The sequence below is a fragment of the Somniosus microcephalus genome, chromosome 13, assembly GCF_052327205.1.
Source record: "Somniosus microcephalus isolate GS21.2 chromosome 13, FLI_Smic_1.0, whole genome shotgun sequence".
In the NCBI taxonomy this organism is placed as follows: Eukaryota; Metazoa; Chordata; class Chondrichthyes; order Squaliformes; family Somniosidae; genus Somniosus; species Somniosus microcephalus.
Genome location: NC_140999.1, coordinates 121,456,201 through 121,481,779, shown reverse-complemented (window position 1 = coordinate 121,481,779; position 25,579 = coordinate 121,456,201). Strand labels below are relative to the sequence as shown.

At 45.1% G+C, this 25,579-nt stretch overlaps 1 protein-coding gene across 2 annotated transcripts in view; it reads left to right on the top strand.

The window, feature by feature from the left end:
• LOC147108572 (solute carrier family 12 member 5-like) overlaps positions 1-25,579 on the top strand; it is a 1,151,655-nt gene that overhangs the window by 523,525 nt on the left and 602,551 nt on the right. For both annotated transcript variants that reach the window (XM_086005249.1, XM_086005250.1), the window contains exon 3: positions 12,565-12,696. In XM_086005249.1, coding sequence (XP_085861375.1) covers positions 12,565-12,696 — 132 coding nt within the window. The remainder of the gene's footprint in view (positions 1-12,564; positions 12,697-25,579) is intronic.

Below are 25,579 nucleotides of genomic sequence, written 5' to 3'. Positions count from 1 at the left end.
GTTACCCTCCCATGTGGTATGGAGGGATCCTAAACCTATGGCCAAAGGTTTTGACCTTTCCCCAGCCTGCTCGTTCCCTGTGGGTCCCATTAAGCTAAATGGGACCTTGTTAGACCAGGGTGAATTGGTCAGGACTTCCGAATGGACCACCGTGCTGGAAGCTCCAGTGTCCACCGAATATCTCCCCTGCACCGTCTTCACCCCCATCCTAACATAGGGCCTGCTCCCCTCAGCGTTTTCACGGGGACACAGGTCGACAGGCTGCGCTGGTATAGTCATTGCTGGGAGTGGGATGGGGCAGATGGGGTCAAAGCACCGGTGGTGGCTGCTACTCACCCCTGGCCAGTCAGAAAAGACCGCATTGCCTCCAATAGTGACTCGACCAAGGCGGGGGAATTCCTGTCTCTACCTTTTGGACTGGGACTGTGGGATTCTTTGCTTTATTATCCTTCTATGGATTTCTACAATCCTTGCACCAGTGGCCATCCTTCCCGCACCCGTAACAGTTTAACTTAGTCTGGGAGGGACGGTTCCCCTCCTGGTGCCACTCTTTCTTATTCGGGCCCCCAGGTTTAACCTCATGGACTTTTCCCTTGAGTTGGTGCGTCTCGGTACCCCGCATGTTTCTAAATGCTACTGTGAGCTGGCAGATCGCTGCTTCTTCGGTGGTCTGGGGGTTTCGGGGGTCAAACCAAGCCGCGGCCTGGGCTTGGATCTGGGGTAGGCTGTTTGTCATAAGACAACGGAGCCAGTGAGTCAATTGGGCTGGGTTCAGTGCTGCCCGCCCTGGCATTCCCAGGCATGCACTCCGGTAGACTGGCCACAGCCTGCCTGCGAACGCCTGCGGGGACTCCCCTGGGAGCTGTACCGTCCTTTCTACCTGGGCGAACGGACTACCATCATTGAGTCCCATGGCCTCCAATATCTCGTTCCTCAAATCCTCGTATTCTTTCTGCCTCCTTTTACATTCGCCAGATAGGGCCTGGAGGAGATCACCTCCCAGGGAAGACAGCAGCATTTTAGCCTGCTCTGCGTCATCGCAGTCATTAACACAAGCTGCTTGTTCTATCTCCCTGAAATGCAGAGAGGGGTCTCCCTTTTTAATGAGCTTGGTGATGTGGCTAACCATGGCCCTTAGCTGTTGGGTGTCATATGGCACCACAAACTGATTCTGGATGGCCCCTGGCTCATCGTCATCAATGGGCGGACTGTACCTCCGTTGTCGGAGGGGATATACTGGTCCTGGTCCTGGCCTATCTAGCGGGGCCTGCTGTGCTTCCTCTACCACCTCATCCTCCACCCCCCTTTGCTGCCAGAGCTCTTGAAAGCTCGGAGCTATGGGTGGCGGTCGTGGGACCTCTGATTCCCTAACCAACTTTGTTCTGGGTGTTGCCTGTTGGACGGTTCTATTTGGGTTGCCGGTAAAGTCCGACTGGCCTATCTTCGGGCTGATAAGACATATCATCCCCTTTGCCCTCTTTAAAGCCACATTCAAGCTTTTTATCTCTTCCCTACTGGGGCCATGATCTGCTTCCTCGAACCCTTGGTCGCAGGCCAGCTTATATGCTGCCTTTACCTCCCTAACCTTTTCCTCCTGCTCTCTTACTTCTTTAATGAGGCGGGCGTTCTCCTCCTGCACCCTCATCTCATTACTCTTGGCCTCTGTAACTAGGCACTTCAGGTACTCTAACTCGTGCCTCATGTGGCTTTTGTCCTCACTAAACTGGTCCACCAGGCGCTCTATCTTGGCTTGGTATTCTTCAATCTCCATTTCCTTATCCCAACGCTCTGTTTTAACTTCCCTAATCTTGCGGGTACCTAACCACAAACAGATCAGTGGTGTGATAAAAAGAAAACCAATAACTGCTGCTCTCTCCAGACCCAGACCACCGTCTGCTACATCGCATACTGTCGCCGACGGTCCTGCTGCGGTCGCCATTTTGTAAGGGGAGGGGTTTTGGTTTGGGGTTTGTGTCTGGCCAGTCAGGCGTATCTGAGCTGCTCCAGCCCCGTGTGGTTTGAATCACTTCCCCTTTGGTTCTGACTGCCGGACTTATTTCAGTAGCAATATAGACAAAACAAGACCAGTGGTTTGGTGCAAAGAAAACCAATGTTTTATTGAAATGAAGAATAAATTGCTATACAGTGAAAATAATTATGAATACAGCACACTTTTACTTAACAGGGAGGAGAAAAGACGGACACATTGAGGGAAAATTGACTAAAATGACAATTTAACAAAATTCCCCTTTAGTTCCCACCCCTTATACCTATCTAGGTTGCCTTGTAATGGGCCAGAAAGTTTATGCTCACCAGTCTACAACGTTGAAACGCCTGCTCCGTGCCCTGCAGTCTGCCTTGGATTTTTCACCGCCCGAAGTAGAGATACCCCAGTAATTCAAAAGTAACTGCTGGTATTCCACTTCTTTGGGCGGGCTGTGACGACCCTCTTGGAGACAGGGCACCGGAGGCAAGGCGGTAGAGAGAGCGAATGGCTTCCTGAGGGGCTACCTTTATACCCCATTGGGAGCCCTTATCTTCGTGCCCAAAACTGGATGTATCTGGGTTACACAAAAGGGACCAATCTGTCCCCATTGACTGTAATGGGTTTGAATGCATTTTCCCATTCATTTAACTGGTTTGTGAATGGAGCTGTCCCAGTTTTAAAAATGTCCCGCTGGTTTCTTGAGTACTCGGTAAACAGTACTTGAGTGCTCATGTAAACAATCCTTTGTCCTGTGAGTGCTCGGTAAACAGTACTTGAGTGCTCGTGTAAACAATCCTTTGTTCTGTGGTTACAGCCTAACCACAACTAGATTGACAGCAATCACTTAAGCCCTTGAGTCAACTCTGCTGAGGGCTTGTGCAAACAGAGTCCTTTATTCCATGTTGAAACTTCCTAACCACAGTTGTTTGACAGCTTCAAGTACCTTGGGTCAGCCAGTGCTGGGAGATCCTGCTTTTACATTCATACAGGCTGTCTTTCTCTTTTGCCACGAGGCCGGCTACAGCCATCTTTAATGTCCTGGGTTTTTAAAGTACATCCCAACCAGGTTTTCTTTAATCAAATAATCTTCGGGGGCTGCCGAAATTTTGTGAACCTTACATGGCCTAGCTCTAATTTTACGATTATGCCCCTTTGTCCTGAACACCCTGACCCGAGGAAGTAGTTTCTCTCTATCTATCCTATCAACTCCTTTAATCATCTTAAACACTCCAATTAGATTACCTCTTAATCATCTATATTCAATGGAATATAAGCCCAGTCTAAGCAACATGGCTCCACTGACTTTTTCCTGTATTCTCCCCTTCTCGTACACTGAATGGTTCCACGAGTTTGGTCTCCAGTACCTTGACCAACTGATCGTTCCTTATGTGTGAGCAGTACCAGGTTGTTCAACCTTGGAGCATCACGGCTGACCCTGATGCTGTATTCACCCCAGTACGCATTTATCGGCAGAGCCCACTTGACAACAATTAGAAATGGAGTCACTGGCTGATTTCTTCCTTCCCAGCCTGGAGGCACTAAGGCTAATTGCAGAATGCCCAGTGTCACCCTGGCTGAGAGGAATGAATTCAACATAGACCAGTCATCATACCTGAGATTGTTCTGATCTGTGTTGCACAGTACTGCACTATGGGATGCATCAACCCACCAAGCCATCAGTGGAGAGCTCTTTTTGAGACAGTTCCATTGAATCTATTCTCACAATATCCCATTTGTACCATTTGTTGTCCTTAGTAATTTGAAGATTAAGTAAATAAAAACAAGTTTCACCGTAAAATTGTCTTGCCTTATTCAGATTTTCCCAAATTTCTCCCTTATCTTCCCTTCCCCATCATGGTATTTGCCTCTTTTCATTTCTTTCCGGCTAAAGAGGTGAATAAATGTATGGCAAAACTCGCCTAAATCTTCAGTTCCAGAGGCGTGTATTAGGTATTCGTTATAATGTGGGAATGTATAGGGCAGCCCTCTGCATTCACAGAGGAGCATGCGGTCACCGTGCCAAGACGAAGCGAATACATGCTGCAGCTAACAGGACAGCTGCCAATATTGAGAGATCTTCCTAAATTGACATTCCAATGGAATCAATACCTTAAACATGGAGCAATATTTGGAAGATTAACAGATAGTTTGCAATCTCAGTGGGACTCTCTGCTTTCATCACATGTCCCACCTCATACCACAGCTAAAATTCAATTAGACCCAGCACATTTGTTAGCTGCTGACGGGCCCAGAGCCAGCCAGTGCTGGAACGTAAACCTAAAAGCACAGTGAGAGAGAATATCAGCAGGTTTAAGCTGCATGGCCACGCAGCATTCATTACATACCTGGTTCTCCCCACTCCCCCAGGAATGATTTTCCACCCCTTCAGCCCTCTTAACAAAGGTGGCTGATAATTTGTTTTTAATTTACCAGTTCTGCAGAGTCGATGCTGCTTCCCTGGACTGGACCCTCCCCTCTCCACCACCGCCGCCCACAATACACACACAGTGGGGCCCACTTTTGCCCTTCTAAAGGCCAATGTGTCTCATTTTACTGGACATACCACCCTCCAACCTTACTCCAGATCCCACTAAGGTCAGAAATACAGGAACTCCCAGCCTCGAGATACTCCACCCCCACCCCCTCCCACTCTGACCCAGGGAACACATTTGGGGTGGACAGAAGTTATGCTGTGGATAACCAGGTATGGTAATATGGTGGTTATGTTACTGGACTTCTAATCCAGAGGACATGGTTTCAAATCCTAATTTGAGAATTTTAATTCAATTTAAAATAAAAAGCTGTATTAGTAAAAGCGCTCATGATTGTTGTAAAAACTCAACTGGCTCACCAGGTATGGCTTATATGTGACTCCAGTCCCACACCAGCTTGGTTGACTCTTAAATATCCTCTGATTGCCAGCCACTCAATTGTATCAAATCACTATAACAAACAACAAGACTGCAGTGGCCCACCACCACCTTCGCAGGGCAACTAGGAATGGGCAATAAATGCCAATCTTGTCAGCGAGGCCCACATCCCAAGAATGAATGATACAAAAAGCACCCCCCCCCCCCGGGAAACACCGAGTGAGGGCCGGGACCTGACGTAACCAAATCCCAGTCTGTCTGCTGCATTCCCATCGGAGTTAGAGCGGGAGTGCGCCCGAAGTCCCATGCAAACTCAATACCATAATTTCTTAAAGAAAAATAAATTCAGTTTTTTTAAAGATACCTTTAAGTTTTTTGAGGGGAAAGTGCAACTTGAATATTCGCTGTAAAAAAGGTTCTAAATACATTTATTAAATTCCAGCAACGATGAGTCCACGGATTATTTATTTTCAAAAGCAATTCATACCTAATTCTATATTTTCAAAATGATGTTGCTCCACTATCACCAATACATTATTTGCTGTGTGAATTGTGATGGGATGAGACTTTAGATTGGACTCTGAAGGTTAAAGGTGAAAATATGCTAAAGAAACACTTGGACATGATCACAAAATTTTCATCAAGGTACAGCATCACCACATGGTGTGTTATGGAACCAGAGAGACCCAGGATTGATCTTTGACCTGTGCTGAGTTAGCTTATGTCATCCAAGGCCGCAACTGGTAAACAACAATTGTTGTCAAGCTTCCAACGCCTGATTGCTATATAGTGACTCCTGTCAGTGCAGACAGGTGAGCATGGTCAGCTAACTAGTGATTGTCTAAAGGAGATTGAGAGCAGCAAATGTACAAGTGAAGGAAATACATTGGCTTTGGCTGAATATGTGTTAAAAAATGGCTTTGAGTTGAGGTGGCCTGACACAAGACTGATTGGTTGTGGGTATAAGTGTAGATGGCACCACGAGAAACTATTTCAATGTGGACTCACCAAGAATATAATCAATAGAAGAGACAGCAAATACCTCAGTGTGATTTGCAATTCTGTCCTGAAGATTAGACCCTTCAGATTGTCATCGCGATGTTTTTGTGAATTTTGGGATATTGACATTCATTCATCAATCCATAAAAGGAAAGTTTTGTGTCTGTTGCAATCATCCTCAATATCATGGTCATACAGCCTGTGATGAACATGTGCCAATTTTCTTCTTCCTCACTGGTTAAGTGTGTATTCTCCCTGGGGCAATTTTCCTGACTTTTGCTCTGGGGAACAGCCATCCTTTGGGTCAATATCCTGGAATTCTCTCCCTAACACCTTTGTGGAAGTGCCATCTCCACAAGGACTCCAGCGGTTCAAGCAAAAAGCCCACCACCTCCTTCTCAGGCAAGCTACGCAGGGGCAATAAATTCAGCCTTGACAGCGTTGTCCACATTTTAAATGTATTAAAATTACAACCTGGTCAATGCAAACCAAGTGGTTCTTTGCAAGGTTAAGTGTTAACCCATCAATTGTATGCAGACAGTTATGGGTAGTATTTTGACAGTGATGACTATACCAAGATGGAAGGGACATGTCATCTGATAGCTTGATCATTGTGTGGGAACACAATGACAAGAGAAAAAAACACCTATATTTAAATTACTATTACTCTGATGAAAATCATTTTATTTGTATATAAATGAAAAATGCTCCACTGGTGCAGTAGGGGAAAGGCATGTCATTGGGGAAGGGTAGGGGGAGGTTTAGCCTGCATCTAACTTTGCTAAACCTGAGCTGGAAGCGCTAAAGGCCGGCACTGAATCTCTGAAATGTATTCCAATCACTGGCACTGGCATGCTTCACCTTGATGAGTATCAAATTCAATTGAAGAGAAAGAGAAAAATTGGTTGAACTCTCAGCCACATTCTTTGCATTAGGTATTCAACTCACGATATTATTTAGTGGAACTATTCATATGAATAGAAGGGAAGATAATCGGGCCAATAACATTAAGGATGGATCCAGGATTTTGACATTTTCATGACTGTGTTTTAGTAATGTACTCATTATCTGTCAGAGCGAGAGGAATCTATATTCAATTCTAAATTTGTTTTCACAAAACAGATGTTTGATTAAGAAGGACATTTAACTGAGATAAATAGAAGATTCGAGTACAAATAAGCTCTGTCATTTTACATAACGAGACTCGTGCTAGATTTAAATAAGGTGAGAAGGAATGGCCAGTCAGACTTAGCAGTTCACTGATGCTTCTGTGTGCTCATTAAAAACTTTGCTGGGTAAAATGAGCAATTAAACTGCTGTTTCAGGATGAATGTGACTTGTTCAACAAAAAGCTACTACATTTATAGCTCAACATTATTTTAGCTCGTAGTTTTGCCGATAGTCTTGATGAAATATTTTTTCAATCCCTACATATATATTTTTGATACATTTACCGACATTAATATTGCTGAATTATTTATCTACAAACACTTTTCATATAAATAGCTGCCTAGAGAATTAAATCATTTTCCTTTAAAAACTGTAAAATTCATATCTATATATATAAAGCGGCTCTTCTGTCTGTCCCGATGTCTGTCTGTCCCGATGTCTGTCTGTCTGTCCGTTCTCTATACGTTTGAAAGTTACAGAGCATACCGACGCGCGCGTCACCTCAAAAGAAAGCTTGCGATTCCGGACCGGTCATAGGCGTATTTACGTTTCGGCCGGACAAAAATCCCGCCCGCGGTATCCCAAAAACGTTCAGCGTTCCGCTCATTAGCATCTCATTAGCGACCGTGTGATGTCGAGGTCCACCAATCGGACGGCGGGTTCCTTCCTACAGTTGAGTGTCGAGTGACTCGACGATTGACCAATCCTACGCTTCGGTGACCTGACCGGTCGACCAATCGGTGCATGTGTGGGCGGGCCTTATCCTTCTGAACCGAGGTGAGTGGCCGCCATCTTGATTTTTCACAACTTTTTCCCCCACACTTTGTGTGTTAGGGAACTAAGGTAAATATTTTAATGATGTGTTAGGGAATTAAATAACAATTTAATAGGGGGGGGGGAAGAGCCTCGGGAAATCGCGGGGGGGGGAGCCTCGGGAAATCGCGGGGGGGGGGGAGAGCCTCGGGAAATCGCGGGGGGGGGAGAGCCTCGGGAAATCGCGGGGGGGGGGAGAGCCTCGGGAAATCACGGGGGGGGGAGAGCCTCGGGAAATCACGGGGGGGGGGAGAGCCTCGGGAAATCGCGGGGGGGGAGAGCCTCGGGAAATCGCGGGGGGAGGGAGAGCCTCGGGAAATCGCGGGGGGGGGTGAGCCTCAGGAAATCGCGGGGGGCTCGCGCTGCCCGCACTGACCGCGCATGCGCCGCCCGCACTGACCGCGCATGCGCCGCCCGCACTGACCGCGCATGCACCGCCTGCACTGACCGCGCATGCGCCGCCCGCCCGCCCACAGCGGCCGTCCATCAGCCGCGCGATACGCGGGGGACCTCAGCTCCGGACCTCAGGCGCTAGGCAGGGGGAGGGGCCGGAGAGAGGGACAGAGGGGAGTGGGGGAGCGGGGGTGGGCGAGGGGAGGGAGACGGGGGGGGGGAGGGAGACAGGGGGCGGGAGGGAGACGGGGGGGAGGGAGACAGGGGAGGGGAGGGGGGAGGGAGACGGGGGGGAGGGAGACAGGGGGGGTGAGGGAGAGGGAGACAGGGGGTGGAGGGAGACAGGGGGAGGGGAGGGGGGGAGGGAGACAGGGGGAGGGGAGGGAGACAGGGGAGGGGAGGGAGACAGGGGAGGGGAGGGAGGGGAGGGAGACAGGGGAGGGGAGGGAGGGAGAGGAGGGGGGAGAGAGGGGGAGGGGAGGGGATGGAGGGGAGGGGAGAGGAGGGGAGGGAGAGGAGGGGAGGGGAGGGAGGGATAGGACAGGGAGAGGACATGACAGGGAGAGGGGGGACACACAGGGGCAGGGAGACCAAGCGCCCCAAAATTGCCCTCGCAACGCGGGGCTCCCCAGCTAGTATATATATATATTGCACTGTTCTGCAATAAAATGTTTAAAATTATTTTGTTCCATTTATAAAATCCATGTTGTTCTTGTTAGTTACAGTCAAACCCCATAGTAACAACGTTTATTACAATCTTCCAATAGTAGCAAGTATTCCCCTTGTCCCAGTTGAAACTTAATTATTGGCAACAGAGAAGCTTAATGATATGAACCCATGATAAGAAGAACTTATTTTATGAAAACCCTTGAACAATGTCAGTGCGAATCTGTGTGAATTCTGCATGAGTTTTCTCTTGAAATCCTCACGTGCTCCTCTGTGCTGAGTTAGTTGATATTAGCCAGGATGGCAGTAGGGGCAGTACAATCGGCCTCAACATCTCCTGGGCTCTGGAGAAGACAATCAACCCAATATTATTCACATGGTAATCCTGTTAATGTTTAATATTCTCTGATCTCCAAGAAATCCAAACCTGCAACTGCTAAAAAGCTTGAGACTCAGTCAGGTTGTTTAGCAATGATATCAAGCATAGGTTTTTCTTCCGAAAATTAGGTGTGAGGCCAAAGTATAGGGTGTCACACAGGTTGGAAAGAGTGGGAGAGAAGATGAAATATGTCAAGAAGTAGGTCACCAGGCCTAGACAGTATGCATCACAGCATAATGAAGGAAGTGGGAAAGAAAGCAGGCGAGACACTAACCATAATTTTCCAAAAGTCTTTGGGAACAGGAATTGTGCCAAATGAATAAATGGTAGAAACTATTATAGTCCTATTCAAAAAATGAGAAAAGGATATGCCAGAAATTCTAGGCCAAATATTCTTAGCTATACTGTAGGTATATCTCTCGAGTCCTTAGCACTGGATGAAATTAGTGAACACTTAGAAAGGTGTATCAGAGATAGTCAGGAGTGATTGGTAAAGGGCAGGGCATGCTTTACTAATTTCATTGAATGTTTTGAGGAAATCATATCGTGCACAGATCTTTCTTTCACCACAAGTGTCTTGGGGCAGAGACGATAACATCTTTTAAAAGGAAATTGGCTTAAGTGTTTGAAAAAGGAAGAATATTAAATAATACAGGGAATCGGCAGGAAAATGTGATTAAAGTAAATAGATCACACTGACAAGCTAGCACTGGCATAAGCACAATGGGCCAAATGGCTTCTTTCTGTGTTGTAGATTCTATGATTTTCTTATATCCTGTCCAGGAGTATAGGAGAGGTGTTGGAAGAATCTCCCTAGATATAGGAACAAAAATTAGGTTGTGACAGGATAAACCTGGGATTTTATTGTCTAGAGTTCATTGGGTTTCAACTGAACTGAAAATTTGCACCATACCAATTCTCTCTTCTCAATGCATACCTTCAAATCATTAATCCTATCCCAGGACGCAGGTCGCTCAGTTAAATACTTTAATGAGGTTGTGTACCTCAGATTCGTTCTCTGTTCCAGCTTTAACGCTGGCCTGTCAGGTTTACGGGCCTTGGGAAGCCCAGCAGCTAAAGGGAGGTGAGGACAGCTGCATGGAACAGGTAAGTGCTTTTCCAGCACTGCTTGTTGGCCAGGAGGAGCAGGAGTGCTTCTCCCCAGCCCCCCAAGCAAACCTGCTAACCACCCCATCCTCCACGATCCGATGCCCTCCCAATATCCTCCACGGCCCACGATCTCCTCCTGTCCTCCCCCAATCTCTCTGGCTCCAGTGATCTTCTCCCCTCCTCTCCCGATCTCTCTGGCCCCTTCCAAGGTCTTCTCCCTTCCTCCCAGATCTCCCTGGCAACCGCCCCCCTCCCCCCACCAATCAACGTCAATCCCAGACCCCTGATCTCTCCGGCTTCCCCCCCCTGCGCCCCCGTCCATCACTAACCCCCACAATCTCTCCCTCCCTCCTCTCTGCTCCCCGAAGTCCTGCCCAACAGCCAGCTAGCCTGCCTCTCAATCCGGCTGGCTGCGGCTGGAAAACTAAGTTCAAAAATAGTAATCAGGTTCTGCTGTTCTTCCGGGTTTCCCGACCACAAAACTGGGCCACAGTACTACAGACTACCAGGGACATTGTGTATGCAAGAAGAAAACCATCACAGAAATCAAACTAATGGGTGGCATGTCTCTCAGATAACTAAGGAAATCAGATGGATTGATGCACTCAGTCTACCGCAATCAAAAATGTACTTTAAAAAAAAATCAAATAGATTGGATGCATCGTAACAAGTAAGAGCTCCAGATGCTGGAAATCCAACACAAAAACTGAAATTGCTGAAAACCCTCATCAGGTCAATCAGCATTCAGGTACGGACCCTTGTTCAAAACAAAGCATATATTGGATACAGGGCCTACTAAACTCGTGGGATAATTAAATCCTTAGTCACCGAGACACAATGGCCCAGAAATTCGGGTTGGAGGCTTCCTGCGGGTGCAAGCCCCCAACCTGCACTTACCTAGCGCGCCGGCCGTTGTGCTGTGGGCCCGCGTGGGATTCCGATCCTGGGCCTGCTCCAACTGCTGGCGCGCAGTGCTTGTGTATCCCAGGGGCGCAGTTAGTTCAAAGCATCCCCTGGGATCACGTGGGCCATGGAGAGCCAATCGTAGCAGGGAATCTCTATTCATAGTTCGGCCCCAAAACATAACTAAAACTTCAAATAATTTTTTTAAAAACATCACATTTTTAAAATAACTATAAATTACATAAAATAACTACTTTAAACAATAATTAAAATTTTTGAAAAAATTAATTACAGTTTTAACGGGGCTAAAAATAAACTTACCTTTCTTTGAAGTATTTAAAAATAATAAACCTGTGGAAAAAATGTTTTAATTTTACTTAATTCACCACTTACCTTGTTAAAAGCAGACCTTGCGACTGCTTTTTAAAAGCATAGCTGCTGGAGACTTACCTTCCCGGAGAAACCTGGAAAAAAAACAGAAGTTCCAGGCGTACGCGCTGCCTCTCCGTCGCACGCGTTCGACCTGTTAACCCCTTCCTTTAAGGGAATGGAAGTTCTGGTTTCCCGCGCATGTGCAGTGCATGCGCGGAACCGGCACTTTCGTTGGGCCTATGCGTGAGTACCCAGCGCATACTCACCCGTAGGGACCCGAATTTCTAATGAGAATCAGCCTGGACATGGGCAATATTACAGACAGAACTTTTTCAAATATATTTTAAAACTCACTTTTCACTCCCTTTTAAGACAGGATCATAAGAAGCCCACAATCAAACATGCAGCCAGGCTTGATATCTGACACATTACTGACATTATCACATTTAATATGTTGCATTATGGAACAATAGGCTGCTCTCAGGCTCAGAATATAAAACATGACTATTTGCAATGTTCCTGCACATTCATTTTGAGGAATGGGACACCTGAATCAGATTTTGACCCCAAATTGTGATTTTTTTTTTTGCTGAATTTATTCAATTCTCAAATTATCCAGTTTTGCCACAATGTAGATTGATGAATTGGTTTGAGATTCTAATAGTGTCAGAGTGGGCCTGCACAAGGCAGCTATTCACAATGTTGGATTTTGGGTCACTGCCTTTCATAATGTTCACATTGTTAGTCTTTGCTTGTGCAAGCATGGCATTTAAATTCAAATGGTTTTGTAATGTGCTTATCGATTCATCAGTGCAGTGCTAATCAATTGCAGAAACACAAAGCTGTAATTGTCTTGCAGCATGAAATTCACCATTTTGTGTTCTGCCCTTGCTGCTTTACAGGAGGAAATGGATACCAGCCCTATGGTATCGTCTCTTCTCAGTGGACTGGCCAATTACACCAACCTTCCTCAGGGGGTCAAGGAGCATGAAGAGGCTGAAAACAATGAGGGAACCAGGAAGAAGCAAGTCAAGGTACAAAAACTAATGGGACAAAGAATACTAATATAACGGTGTGGTTATACTGCCATTTTTACGTTGCTTTTGCATTTTATGGAACCGCTCCGCAGTGATATAAAAATTACAGTATAACTCTGGATTTGGGTCCCAACCTAATTCCAAGGAGAAGTGTGAGGCCACCTGAATCCAATGTCAAAGGGAATATGGTTCCAATGTGGTGTCAAAATGGTTTTTAAAAAAGTGCTCATGGGATCCCTTTGATCTCTTGTGATTATAAACTAACCTGGGGTTGCTTTAAATGCACTGAGTGTGCAGTAGCTCCTGCCCATTCTCTCAAAACATCTCAACCTGGAGTTTTTCCACTCGGTTGCGCTTTTGTTTCAGCTCAATTCGCCCGAAATCGGCCAAAACAGCGCAAAAGATCGCAGAATTTTAAGCGCAAATTATGTCCTGTGCAAATCGAATCTCCACAATCTTTTGTGCTAGTTTAAAATACATCATACTAGGAACTGGCCCCACCCACAAAGCTGGCCACGCCCCCAGATCGAATTAATCACCATTCTGAGTTTCCGCTAATTGTGCTCGTTTGCAGGCCTTCAAGGAGGCTCTTAAAATAAGGTTTATGAGAGCGCAAGGATGCTCATAGGAACATTTTAAAAGCTTTTGAACATCATTTTTTTTTAAATTTACTAAGTAACTGACTACTGTACACCAATATAACTAGCAAATTGTTCTGCATAGTTTATTTAAAGTTATTTAAAATCGGGTTACTCAGGTGGTGGACTAGACACGCTGATTAAAAATGCTTATTTTTTTGTGATTAAACCATTTTCAGCTGTATTACTAAAACTGAACCAAGTGACCACCCTTAAATATATCAAGGAATATTTTTTACGAAAAACATTTTTTTTTAAATTATGTTCTAAAACGCCGCCCAACTGCACTGGTTCATGACAGGTTTTACTTTCGTGTATATGCAAATGAGCTTGAGCGGAAACTTGAGGAAAAAAAACACTTCTCAAAACTAGCACAATTTTGGGTGCAATTCCCGGATCGCCGATTGCACCCAAAGCGGAAACTCTACCCCCTCAAATATAACGGCCTGCAGTGGAGCTCTGTGCAGGTGTATACTTTTGCAGGGCAGACCGTTGGCCTGGTCCTGAGAGTTTTATTTGCAAGGCAGCATAAATGAGGTTCTGCCAGGTCGCAATCGATTCAGTAGTTACTGGTGTCAGACCATATTCTCTAGCAGAGTACAAAGTCAAATTGCCGATAACAGTAACCTACATTTGTAATTTCACTTTGTTGCTACATTTCTCACAAATAAAGTGCAGCACATTATTGATTTGGTAAAATTCTGTGCATAATTGGACATATTAGTATTCAAAATTCACTTCCGGTACAGAATGATAAAATTGCCATCTGCCAGTGCTAAAATTTTATTTTAATGTAGAACTAATGGAACAAATCTCACAGGTCAAAGGAAAGCATTGCCTGCATGTTATCCAGCCTGGGTGTGTTGCATATCTGTATATAAGGAACTTTTACCATCTCCAAATATGAAATTTGAATATTTGTTACTGTGGGTGAAGTAATTTCAAAATGAAGGCACTTACTGTTTAATATCTCTCATGGCCTGTGTAATTCCCCCCAAGATGAACTGTAAGAGAAATATCTAGACCAAATAATTGGTGAATAATCCTGTATGTATTGTGAGCAATAATATTGGACCAAAAGGACTGAATAATAATACTGTGCCAAATGGGCTTAAGTAATAATATTGAGCCAAATGGATTATGAACAACTGGAATGCTAGTAATAACACTGGGCCAAGTAGAGCGCGGGTAGTAATTCTAGACCAAATGAGCTGTGAGTAATAATCCTGGACGAACTTGTCCGTGAGTAATATTCTGGACCAAATGGACCATGAATAATAATCCTGGGCCAAATAGACTGAGCAACAAACCTTGATAAAACAAACTGTGAGTGGTAGTACTGAGAACAGAAGAACATCAGAAATAGGAGCAGGAGTCGGCCATTCGGCCCCTCGAGCCTGCTCCGCCACTCAATGAGATCATGGCTGATCTTCTACCTCATCTCCACTTTCCTGTACTATCCCCATATCCCTTGAATCCCTTAATATCCAAAAATCTATCGAACTCTGTCATGAATATACTCAACGACTGAGCCTCCACAGCCCTCTGGGGTAGAGAATTCCAAAGATTCACCACCCTCTGAGTGAAGAAATCTCTCCTCATCGCAGTCCTAAATGGCTGATCCCTTATTCTGAGACTGTGACTCCTGGTTCTAGACTCCCCAGCCAGGGGAAACATCCTCCCTGCATCCTGTTAAGCCCTGTAAGAATTTTGTATGTTTCAATGAGGTCACCTCTCATTCTTCTAAACATTAGAGAATACAGGCCTAGTCTACTCAATCTCTCCTCATAGGACAATCCCCCCATCCCAGGAACCAGTCTGGTGAACCTCCGTTGCACTCCCCCTATGGCAAGTATATCCTTCCTTAGGTAAGGAAACCAAATACACAATACTCCAGGTGTGGTCTCACCAGGGCCCTATATAATTGCAGTAAGGACTGTGAGTAACTAGACCAAATGGGCTGTGAGTATTAAGTCTGAACCAAAATTAGGATTGAAAATGATGTTGGAGGATTGTATTTGCTATCCTAAAATATGGGTGCTCCAGAAGGCAATGGTGCAGAATTTATTGCACGATTATTGTTCATACCAGGATTTAGAGGTTAAGAGAGATGCTGAGGATAAGTACTCTCTCTGTAATAATATTCTACTTCAAGCTTTGGATAATATTTCTTGCAACACTTATCACTGCTCTAAATGGAAGTCAGACTTGAAACTATACTTCAAGTAGAAGAGATTGAGGGTGATCTGATCAAAGTGTTTAAAATGTTAAAAAGGATTGGCTAGGGTAGATACAGAGAAACTATTTCCTCTGATGGGGGAATAAAGAACGAGGGGACTTGATCTTAAAATTAGAGCTAGGCCATTTAGGAGAGAAATCAGGAAGCACTTTTTCACATGAGGAGTAGTAGAAAGCTAGAGCTCTGTCCCCCAAAAGGCTGTGTGTGTTGGAGCTTTCAAGGCTGAGATCAAGGCTAAATGTTTAGGTAAGGTTATCAAGGCATTTGGAGCTATGGTAGGTAAATGGAGTTGAGGTTAGTGGGAGTGGTATATAGACCTCCAAACAGTAATGTGGAGGTTGGGTATGGCATTAAAAGGGAAATTAGAGAAGCGTGCAATAAGGGCACAGCAGTCATCATGGGTGACTTTAATCTACATATAGATTGGGCTAACCAAATTAGTAACAATACTGTGGAGGAGGAATTCCTGGAGTGTTTACAGGATGGTTTCCTGGACCATTATGTCGAGGAACCAACTAGAGATCAGGCCATCTTAGATTGCGTATTATGTAATGAGAAAGGATTAATTAGCAATCTTGTTGTATGAGGCCCATTGGGTCAGAGCGATCATAATATGATAGAATTCTTCATTAAGATGGAGAGCGAAGTAGTTGACTCAGAGACTAGGGTCCGGAATTTAAATAAAGGAAACTACGATGGTATGAGGCGCGAGTTGGGTAGGATTGATTGGGGAATGTCACTCAAAGGGTTGATGGTGGAGAGGCAATGGCAAACATTCAAAGACTGCATGGATGAACTACAGAATTTGTTCATCCCAGTTTGGCATAAAAATAAAACAAAAAGGTGACTCAACCGTGGCTAACAAGGGAAATTAGGGATAGCATAAGATCCAAGGAGAGGACATATAAATTGGCCAGAAAAAACAGTAAACCTGAGGATTGGGAGCAGTTTAGGATTCAACAAAGGAGGACAAAGGGATTACTTAAGAAGGGGAAAATAGAATATGAGAGTAAGCTTGCAGGGAACATAAAAACTAACTGTAAAAGCTTTTATAGATATGTGAAGAGAAAAAGATTGGTGAAGTCAAGCGTAGGTCCCTTGCAGTCAGAATGAGGGGAATTTATAATGGGGAACAAAGAAATGGCAGACCAATTAAATACATATTTTGGTCCTGTCTTCACAAAGGAGGACACAAATAACCTCCCAGAGATGTCGGGGAACATAGGGTCTGATGAAAGGGAGGAACTGAAAGAAATCAGTATTTGTAGAGAAATGGTGTTAGGGAAATTGACGGGATTGAAGGCCGATAAATCCCCAGGGCCTGATAATCTACATCCTAGGGTACTTAAGAAAGTGGCCCTAGAAATAGTAGATGCATTGCTGATCATCTTCCAACATTCAATGGAAACTGGAACAGTACCCATGGATTGGAGGATAGCTAATGTTACCCCACTATTCAGAAAAGGTGGTAGAGAGAAAACGGGGAATTACAGACTGGTAAGCTTGACATCAGTAGTGGGGAAAATGCTAGAGTCCATTATAAAAGATGTAATAGCAGAGCACTTGGAAAACAGTGACAGGATCGGACAAAGTCAACATGGATTTACAAAAGGTAAATCGTGCTTGACTAATCTACTGGAATTTTTTGAGGATGTAACTGGTAAAATAGATAAGGGAGAACCAGTGGATGTGGTGTATTTGGACTTTCAAAAAGCTTTTGATAAGGTCCCACATAAGAGATTAGCGTGTAAAGTTAAGGCACATGGGATTGGGGGCAAGGTATTAACTTGGATAGAGAACTGGTTGGCAGACAGAAAGCAAAGAGTTGGAATAAACGGGTCTTTTTCCAAGTGGCAGGCAGTGACTAGTGGGGTACCGCAGGGATCGGTCCTTGGACCCCAGCTATTCACAATATATATTAATGATCTAGGCAAGGGAACTAGATGTAATATCTCCAAGTTTGCAGACGACACAAAGCTGGGTGGGCGTGTGTGCTGTGAGGAGGATGCTGAGAAACTCCATGATTATTTGGACAGGTTGGGTGATTGGGCAGAAGCATGGCAGATGCAATATAACGTGGATAAATGCGAGGTTATCCACTTTGGTGTCAAAAACAGGAAGGCAGATTATTATCTAAATGGCAATAGATTGGGAGAAGGGGAAGTGCAATGAGACCTGGGTGTCCTTGTGCACCAGTCGCTGAAGGTAAGCATGCAAGTGCAGCAGGCGGTTAAGAAAGCAAATGGTATGTTGGCCTTCGTAGCAAGAGGGTTTGAGTACAGGAACAAGAATGTCTTGCTGCAGTTGTACAGGGCCTTGGTGAGACCACATCTTGAGTATAGTGTGCGGTTTTGCTCACCTTATCTGAGGAAGGATGTTCTTGCCATGGTATGAGTTCAGTGAAGATTCACCAGGCTGATACCTAGGGTGGCAGGAATGACGTATGATGAGAGATTGGGTCGATTGGGCTTTTACTCGCTGGAGTTTAGAAGAATGAGAGGGGATCTCATTGAAACTTATAACATTCTGACAGGACTGGAAAGACTAGATGCAGGAAGGATGTTCCCGATGGTCAGAGAATCCAGAACCAGGGGTCACAGCCTAAGGATAAGGGGTAGGCCATTTAGGACAGAAATGAGGAGGAATTTCTTCACCCAGAGAGTGGTGAATCTGTGGAATTCTCTACCACAGAAGGCAGTAGAGGCCAATTCATTAAATATATTCAAGAAGGAGTTAGATATAGTTCTTAAGGCTAAAGGGATCAAGGGATATGGGGAGAAAGCAGGGGCAGGGTACTGAATTTGGATGATCAGCCATCATCGCATTGAATGGCGGAGCAGGCTCGAGGGGCCGAATGGCCTACTCCTGCTCCTATCTTCTATGTTTCTATGTTTCTATGTACTGATCAGCCATGATCTAATTGAATGGTGGAGAAGGCTCGAGGGGCAGAATGGCCTACTTCTGTTCCTATGTTCTAATGTTCCTAAAGGTTTGTGGTGTTAAATCAATTTTTCCAGGTAGTTGAACTGGAATGAATGTTTCTAAAAAGTATACTGAAGAACAAGGATCATCTTTAAAAGCAGCTATGGAACTGTACCATGCATCAAGTTAACACCTGAAAGAGTGTTGAGAGTAAAATACTGAAAAGGAAAAGAAGTCTTGAGCTTGTTGACTACTTCTAAAACAGAGAGGGGGGTGGTGTCAGTGGGGGGTCAGGTGGGGAGAAAAATGTTGACAGCAGGTCAGGACCCCACTGTCAACCCACTGCCAGGCGCCTTTCTCAGATGTCGGGTCTGTCAGCGCTAAACAGACCCAACACACAGCGGCGGGGGAGGCAATTCAGGTCAATATGATGTTGTTAACAGCCCATTAAGAAGTATTTTGAGCTCACCTTTACATTTTATAACATTGCTCACAGGGTCCACGATGCTCGGGGATCACATCAGATAAGCAGGTCAGGAGTTGTATGACCATGGAATCATCTCATTACTTGACAGCTGGAAATGTGCTATAAAAGCTCCCATCTCACATCTGTTCACTTTTCAAGCTCAGAAGCTGTTGCTTACTGCATTTGGAAGACAGGTTGAGCATTATGCAGGTTGCAAGCGTTTGGAGTAAACTCTCTATCCAGTGTCACCTCATTGGAACAACCGCTCTCACCATTGACAGATCGCTTCTATTATCTCAGGTTCACCTGCCATCTATTCCATCAGCATTGGTGCACTTGAAACTCTCTCACCTTGGTCCTCAGAATCCCACCACAATCAACCCCAACACCAGCAGCACCAGGCACACCAGCAGCACCAATAACAACACCAATCTTCTCCGCAATCAACTGATGCTGCACAGGACAGAGGGCATCAGCACCCAACCACATTGCTGCCTGGGATGCCAGGCATGGCCTCACCATGGCCAGATTTACTTCACTTGATGCTGTACACCCTGGCTGCCACATGATGCGCCAGGTTGGCACCACCCCACACCAACACCATAAAGCATCCCTACAATGGCCAAGCCATTCCTTTCACACTCATCACCATTGCAGGGGGTACCGTTATGTCTCAGTCCAAGAACGCAAAGTGTTGAAAATAAAGGTTTCAGTGTTTTACACAACATTAACAGAAACTTTACATGAACATTGCATAAAACACCCAAGTGCCCACCCTTGTGTGTTGTTAGTTGGTATGATTGGACTAGGATGAGGGTGAGTGTGAGGGGTGGCTAGTGAGATGGGGATGTGATAATGTAGATAGAGAGGGATGAGTGGATGTGCAAAGTAAGTTGGGGTGAGTAAGGATGTGCAGGAGTAGGGTAGGGAAGGCAGAGTGATGGGGATGTGATGAGAGGCACAGCAGGATGAGGTTGAGTGTGGCTTTGCAGTAACATTTTATGATCTACTGAGATCATTGAAAGGTTTGTGCCCCTGCAACCTGGTCCTCCTGATGACATCCCTGCTTGTGTCCTCCTCTGCAATGTGCAACCAGGCTGTGTTGATCTCCTGGGGAGGTCTCTTCCGCCCATGGAAAGGGAAGAGCACCTCCCTGCTTGCTGTGACTCCCTCCATAAGCATATGGAGGGAGTCATGGGAGAGCCTGGGTGCAGCCGTGCACCTCTTTGTAGTGCTTGTCAGTGTTTGCACCCCTTCAATGCTGTAGAACACTGACAGCACAACTGTCAAAATCAATTTGCACATGGTCCCTTTAAGGAAACCGACGCGTCATCAAATGATGTCATCAGACCCGTTTCCTTCAATTGGCCGGCAAATGCGCTGGGCGGGCTTAACAAGCTCAATCAGGGGAAACTCATTTTGGGCAGCGAGGCTGGGACCCGCCACAGACCCGCCGAGGTTGGTAAAATCCAGCCCTGTGTTTCCCCTTACATTGACAGGCTAGATCAATCTAGAGCGAGTTAACTCCTTGTTTATACAAGCAACTCCTTAGTGCTTTGTTGCTGACTACAGAACTAGTCTTCAAGTCTTCTCGTGAATGTTTGTCCAGCTTTCTGGTGCCTCGTGATAAAAATGCTTCTGACATCCTGCCGCTTTATTGAAAGGCTGCATTCAATTCCTTCCAGTCTCTCAAGAAAGAGCATCTTAAAAAATAATAGTGCAGGAAATAAAAGCCTTTGGACATTGGGCCGATTAAGTACCACCATGCTTAAAGTGTGTATTTGTTGGGGAGGGTGTTGGGTGTGGGGAGGGGGGGGCGGGTTGGGGAAGAGCTTGACATGATCAAAAGGAACCAAATGAGTGCTGCTGTGCTTCGCCACTAACCAAGTACTGAAGCCAATCGTTCCGTAATCTAGTTTGCAAGTTATCTGTGGGATTGTTCTGTGTTGACTTCCATTTGTCGGTGAGGGTAATTTGACACATCAGGAGTAAGGATTCCTCCGGTTACTAGGCATAGGCACACCGAAAATGTGTTTGTGAAGATCTTGTCTTGCAAAATTGTAAACATGCTCTAAAAATAAATTTGTTTGTGTATTTTAAAATAACTCACTTATGATTATGACTTAGTAAAGGGGAAACCTTCCCTAATAAATTTACGATGTTGCTACGAATAGCAAAGAGGCAAATTCTTACCCCAAGTTGATAAATCTAACTTGCCTCTGACAATAGGTTAGGGGGAAGAGCACACCAACAAAATGGTCAACGGTGACAAAATGAAGTACAAGCCAGGTGGCCGGATGGCGCAAATTGTTTGGGCCCATTTTCCTGACCCCTCTCCCCTACCCAGGAGCGTGACCGGTAGAGTGCTTGGCCTGCTCCTATTGCAAGCACAGGCCCATGTCCAATCCTTTAGGTAAAACCCTGGAAATCGCAGGACAATGTAAAATGGGGGTGTCACAGGGCCCTGTCCCTCCTTCCTGTCATTAGCACCTGGCACAGGCACTACTGACAGGAAAACTGGTCCCTTTTTTCCAGCTATTAGTTGTCACCTAATGGATAATAATTCACTCCAATGAAATGCGTATCTGAATGCTGACATCATCCCCTCTTCTCCCCCCACCCCATTAATTCTTCTGTTTTTCAAGGTCGAATTATTCTAATTTTGAACAATTTGGCGAAGTTTTCAATGAAGTGTACAGTTTTGCAGTTCATATGTTAACATAATTAACATGTAAAATCCAGATTAATTGGCCCCTGTTTTCACTTTCTCAAATGCTGATATAAACAAATTCATGTTTAGGAATTCCTCACAGACTTTGAAGTCCAATTAGCTCCAGCTCTGATAGCTTATCTATGTTTAACACACAGAAGCGTAAAGTGTGAGGTTTGTGTATAAGTGGAAAGAGTGAGGGGGGATATTTTTTCCATTTCCAGCACTAAAGCAGTGAGCCTGGAGCAAGCTTAATGGGATTTTCTGGGGTCAGCCCTAATTAACTAGCCTTTCGGCCCAAATTGAGCCTAATGTGAGGAGCTCACCAGTGGGAGCAATTGGGAAGCTGCATGTCCCTTTAATACTTAGCAACAGCCTTATAGGGCTTAAGGTGCCTGCAAATATGGGGCCAAAGATTGTTGCAACCTTTACGAGACTTTATTTTTCAGCCTTTACAAAGACTGTAAATATTTTAACTTTATTCTTGAGCCTTTACAAAGGCTGTTTAGGGTATAAAAGAAATTGCCTGTCAAAAGCTAGTGGCAGCCACAATAAATGTGGAGGCGAGAAATGAATTCTGTAGGCAAGTGATGGAGCAGTACAGCCCCCAAACCATCAGAGACTTCAACACATGATCTAGGCTGGCACTCCAGTGCAGTACTGAAAGAGTGATGAAAGATCAGAGGTGCCATCTTTCAGATGAGAGGTTAAATCCAGGCCCCATCTGCCCTTTCAGGTGGACGTAAAAGATCCCATGGCACCATTCAAAGAAGAGCAGGGGAGTTCTCCCCAGTGCAATAGCAAAATACTGCAGATGCTGGAAATCCAAAATAACAACAGAAAATGCTGGAAAAACTCAGCAGGCCAGGCAACATCCGTGGAGAGAAATTAGAGTTGACGTTTCGGGTCGAAACCCTTTTTCAAAACTGCAGTTCTCCCCAGTGTTCTGGCCAATATTAATGCCGCAACCAACATCACTAAAAAAACAAATTATCAGGTCATTATCTCATCACTGTTTGTGGGACCTTGCTGTGCACAAATTGGCTGCCGCATTTCCTACACTACATCAGTGACTACACTTCAAAAGGCATTCATTGGCTGTGAAGCCCTTTGGGACGTCCTGAGGTCATGAAAGGTACTTATATGAATGCAAGTCTTTCTTTTTTTTGCTGGATAGCCAATGGAGTGGAGCTACTGCTGCATGAGGTGGGTTGCATTACTTGACACTCGAGGGTACCCTTCCCAGAGGGAAGCAATGCAGCATACCTGGCAAGAGGTGGCACATTGGGTCAATGCTGTGTACAACCTGCACAACCTAGAAACAGATGTGGAAGATGACACACTTTAAGGAAGCTGTCATGGTAATACCACCTAACAGTACCATTTCCCAAGTAGGTGGCACAATATGCAGGTTTCAAGATGTTGCCCGTCAACTGAATACACATTTACTGCTGGCCCATGCCAAGTGCTCACACAGTCTTACAGCTCTTTCACTGCTGATCGTTCATATCCTTACTTCAGTAGGACAGACATTCAAGCTACAACTTACAGTTGAAAGCCTTGACGCATTCACATTTTCAGAAGGTTTGATGCATAAATTCATCATCACACAACCTAGCTGCTTGGCACATTGTTACTTACTGGCACACAGATAGGCTGCAGATGGGGCCTATGTCTGTCTCTGTCTATGTGCTCCTTCAACTTACACATCTCAAGGCTACTTCCATGTTTGCATGACAAGAAGGCACAGAGTAAAGGGTTCAAAAATTAGATCCCTTACATTCACTTGGTGGAGGCCACCTGGAACATCCTTACACACAAGAGTATGAAGAGAGTAGGCCTTCTCCAAGTGGTTAGTGAGCTTGAAAAGATAGGAACAGGAGTAGGCCATTTAGCTCCTCGAGCCTGTTCCGCAATTCAATGAGATCATGGCTGATCTGTGACCTAACTCCATATACCCACCTTTGCCCCATATCCCTTAATACCTTTGGTTAACAATCTCAGATTTAAAATTAACAATTGATCCAGCATCAATTGCTGTTTGCGGAAGGGTTCCAAACTTCTACCATCCCTTGTGTGTAGAAGTGTTTCCTAACTTCGTTCCTGAAAGGTCTGGCTCTAATTTTTAGATGATGCCCCCTAGTTCTAGAATCCCGAACCAGCGGAAATTGTTTCTCTCCATCTACTCTATCAATTCCCGTTAATATCTTGAAAACTTCGATCAAATCACCCCTTAACCGTCTAAGTTCTAGAGAATACAACCCTGGGGAGGTGGGTTTGGAGGCGGGACTACCGGGAAAATGGCAGAATCTGGGGGCAGCTGCCCATTTTGCCCCCAACCCGCCTCCATGCCATCTTCCCAGGAGGTGGGTAGCTGACCCGCGCCTGGTCCTGTCTCCTGGAGGCAAGAAGGGGGTTACAGCCACTTAACTGTCTGTTAACAGGTAATTAACAGGCAGATAAGAGGATTATCTCCATTTGTAAACAACTTTAACAGAACAGACAGCTTAGATAGATTTGGATGAAGTGTAACACATTTTAGAAGGAAAACTAAGGAGAGGAAACATGCACTAAATGGTAAATCTTTTAAAGGAGTTGAGGTGCAGAGAGACTTAGGAGTTCAGATACATAAATCTTAGATATAACTGTAAAAAAAAATGCATACAGGATCCTACTTATAAATGCGGCATTGAGTATAAAAGCAGAAACAATGCTAAACCCGATCACACCAATCATTGATTTGTCCACGGGTTGAATATTGTGTTCAGTTTTAGGTACCCTAATTGAGGAAGGATGTCAGGAGAAATTGGGACTCTTTTCAGTAGAACAGAGAAAGTTAAGAGAAGACCTGATAGAGGTGTTCAAAATTATGAGGTTTTGATGAGTAAATAGGGCCAATTGAGTGAGTTACTTAAAGAGGGCATCGGCAAAAGAATGGAGAGGTTAGCAGAATTTTTTTGCAGAGGGATGATAGGACATGAATGTTTTAGCAGAAACAGTGGAGGAAGCAGAATCTACAATGGTTTTTAACAAGGAAGTGGGCCATTATTTGAAAAAGAAGAATTTGAAACAGTATGGGAAAGTTTTGGGGAATGGAGTCATAGAGTCATAACAGCACAGAAGGAGGCCATTCAGCCCATCGAGTCAGTGCCAGCCCTCTGTAGAGCAATCCAGTCAGTCCCATTTCCCTGCTCTATCCCCATAGCCCTGCAAGTTTATTTCCCTCAAGTGCCTATCCAGTCTCCCCTTGAAAACATTGAGTGTGTCCGCTTCCACCACTGCCATCAGCAGCGAGTTCCAGGTGCTCATCACCCGCTGTGTAAAAAAGTTTTTCCTCACATCCCCCCTGTATCTCTTGCCTAAAACCTTAAATCTGTGTCCCCTAGTCCTTGTACCATCAACTAGTGGGAACAGCCTTTTCCCATCTAGCCTATCCAAACCCGTCATAATTTTGTACACCTCCATCAAATCACCCCTCAACCTCCTTTGCTCTAATGAAAACAAATCCAGCTTCTCCAACTGTCCTTGTAGCTAAGATCCTCCATCCCCAGAACCATTCTGGTAAATCTCCTCTGCACCCTCTCAAGGGCCTTCACATCCTTCCTAAGGTGTGGTGACCAGAACTGGACGCAACTCAAGTTGTGGCCTAACCAGCGCTTTATAAAGATTCAGCATAGCTTCTCTACTTTTGTACTCAATACCTCTATTTATGAAGCCCAAGATCCCATATGCTTTGCTAACCACTCTCTCACTATGTCCTACCACCTTCAGGGACCTATGCACATTAACTCCCAGGTCCCTCTGTCCCTGCACACTCTTTAAAACTGTGCCATTAAGTGTATATTGCCTCTCCCTGTTCCTTCTGCCAAAACCTCCCACTTCTCTGTATTAAATTCCATTTGCCA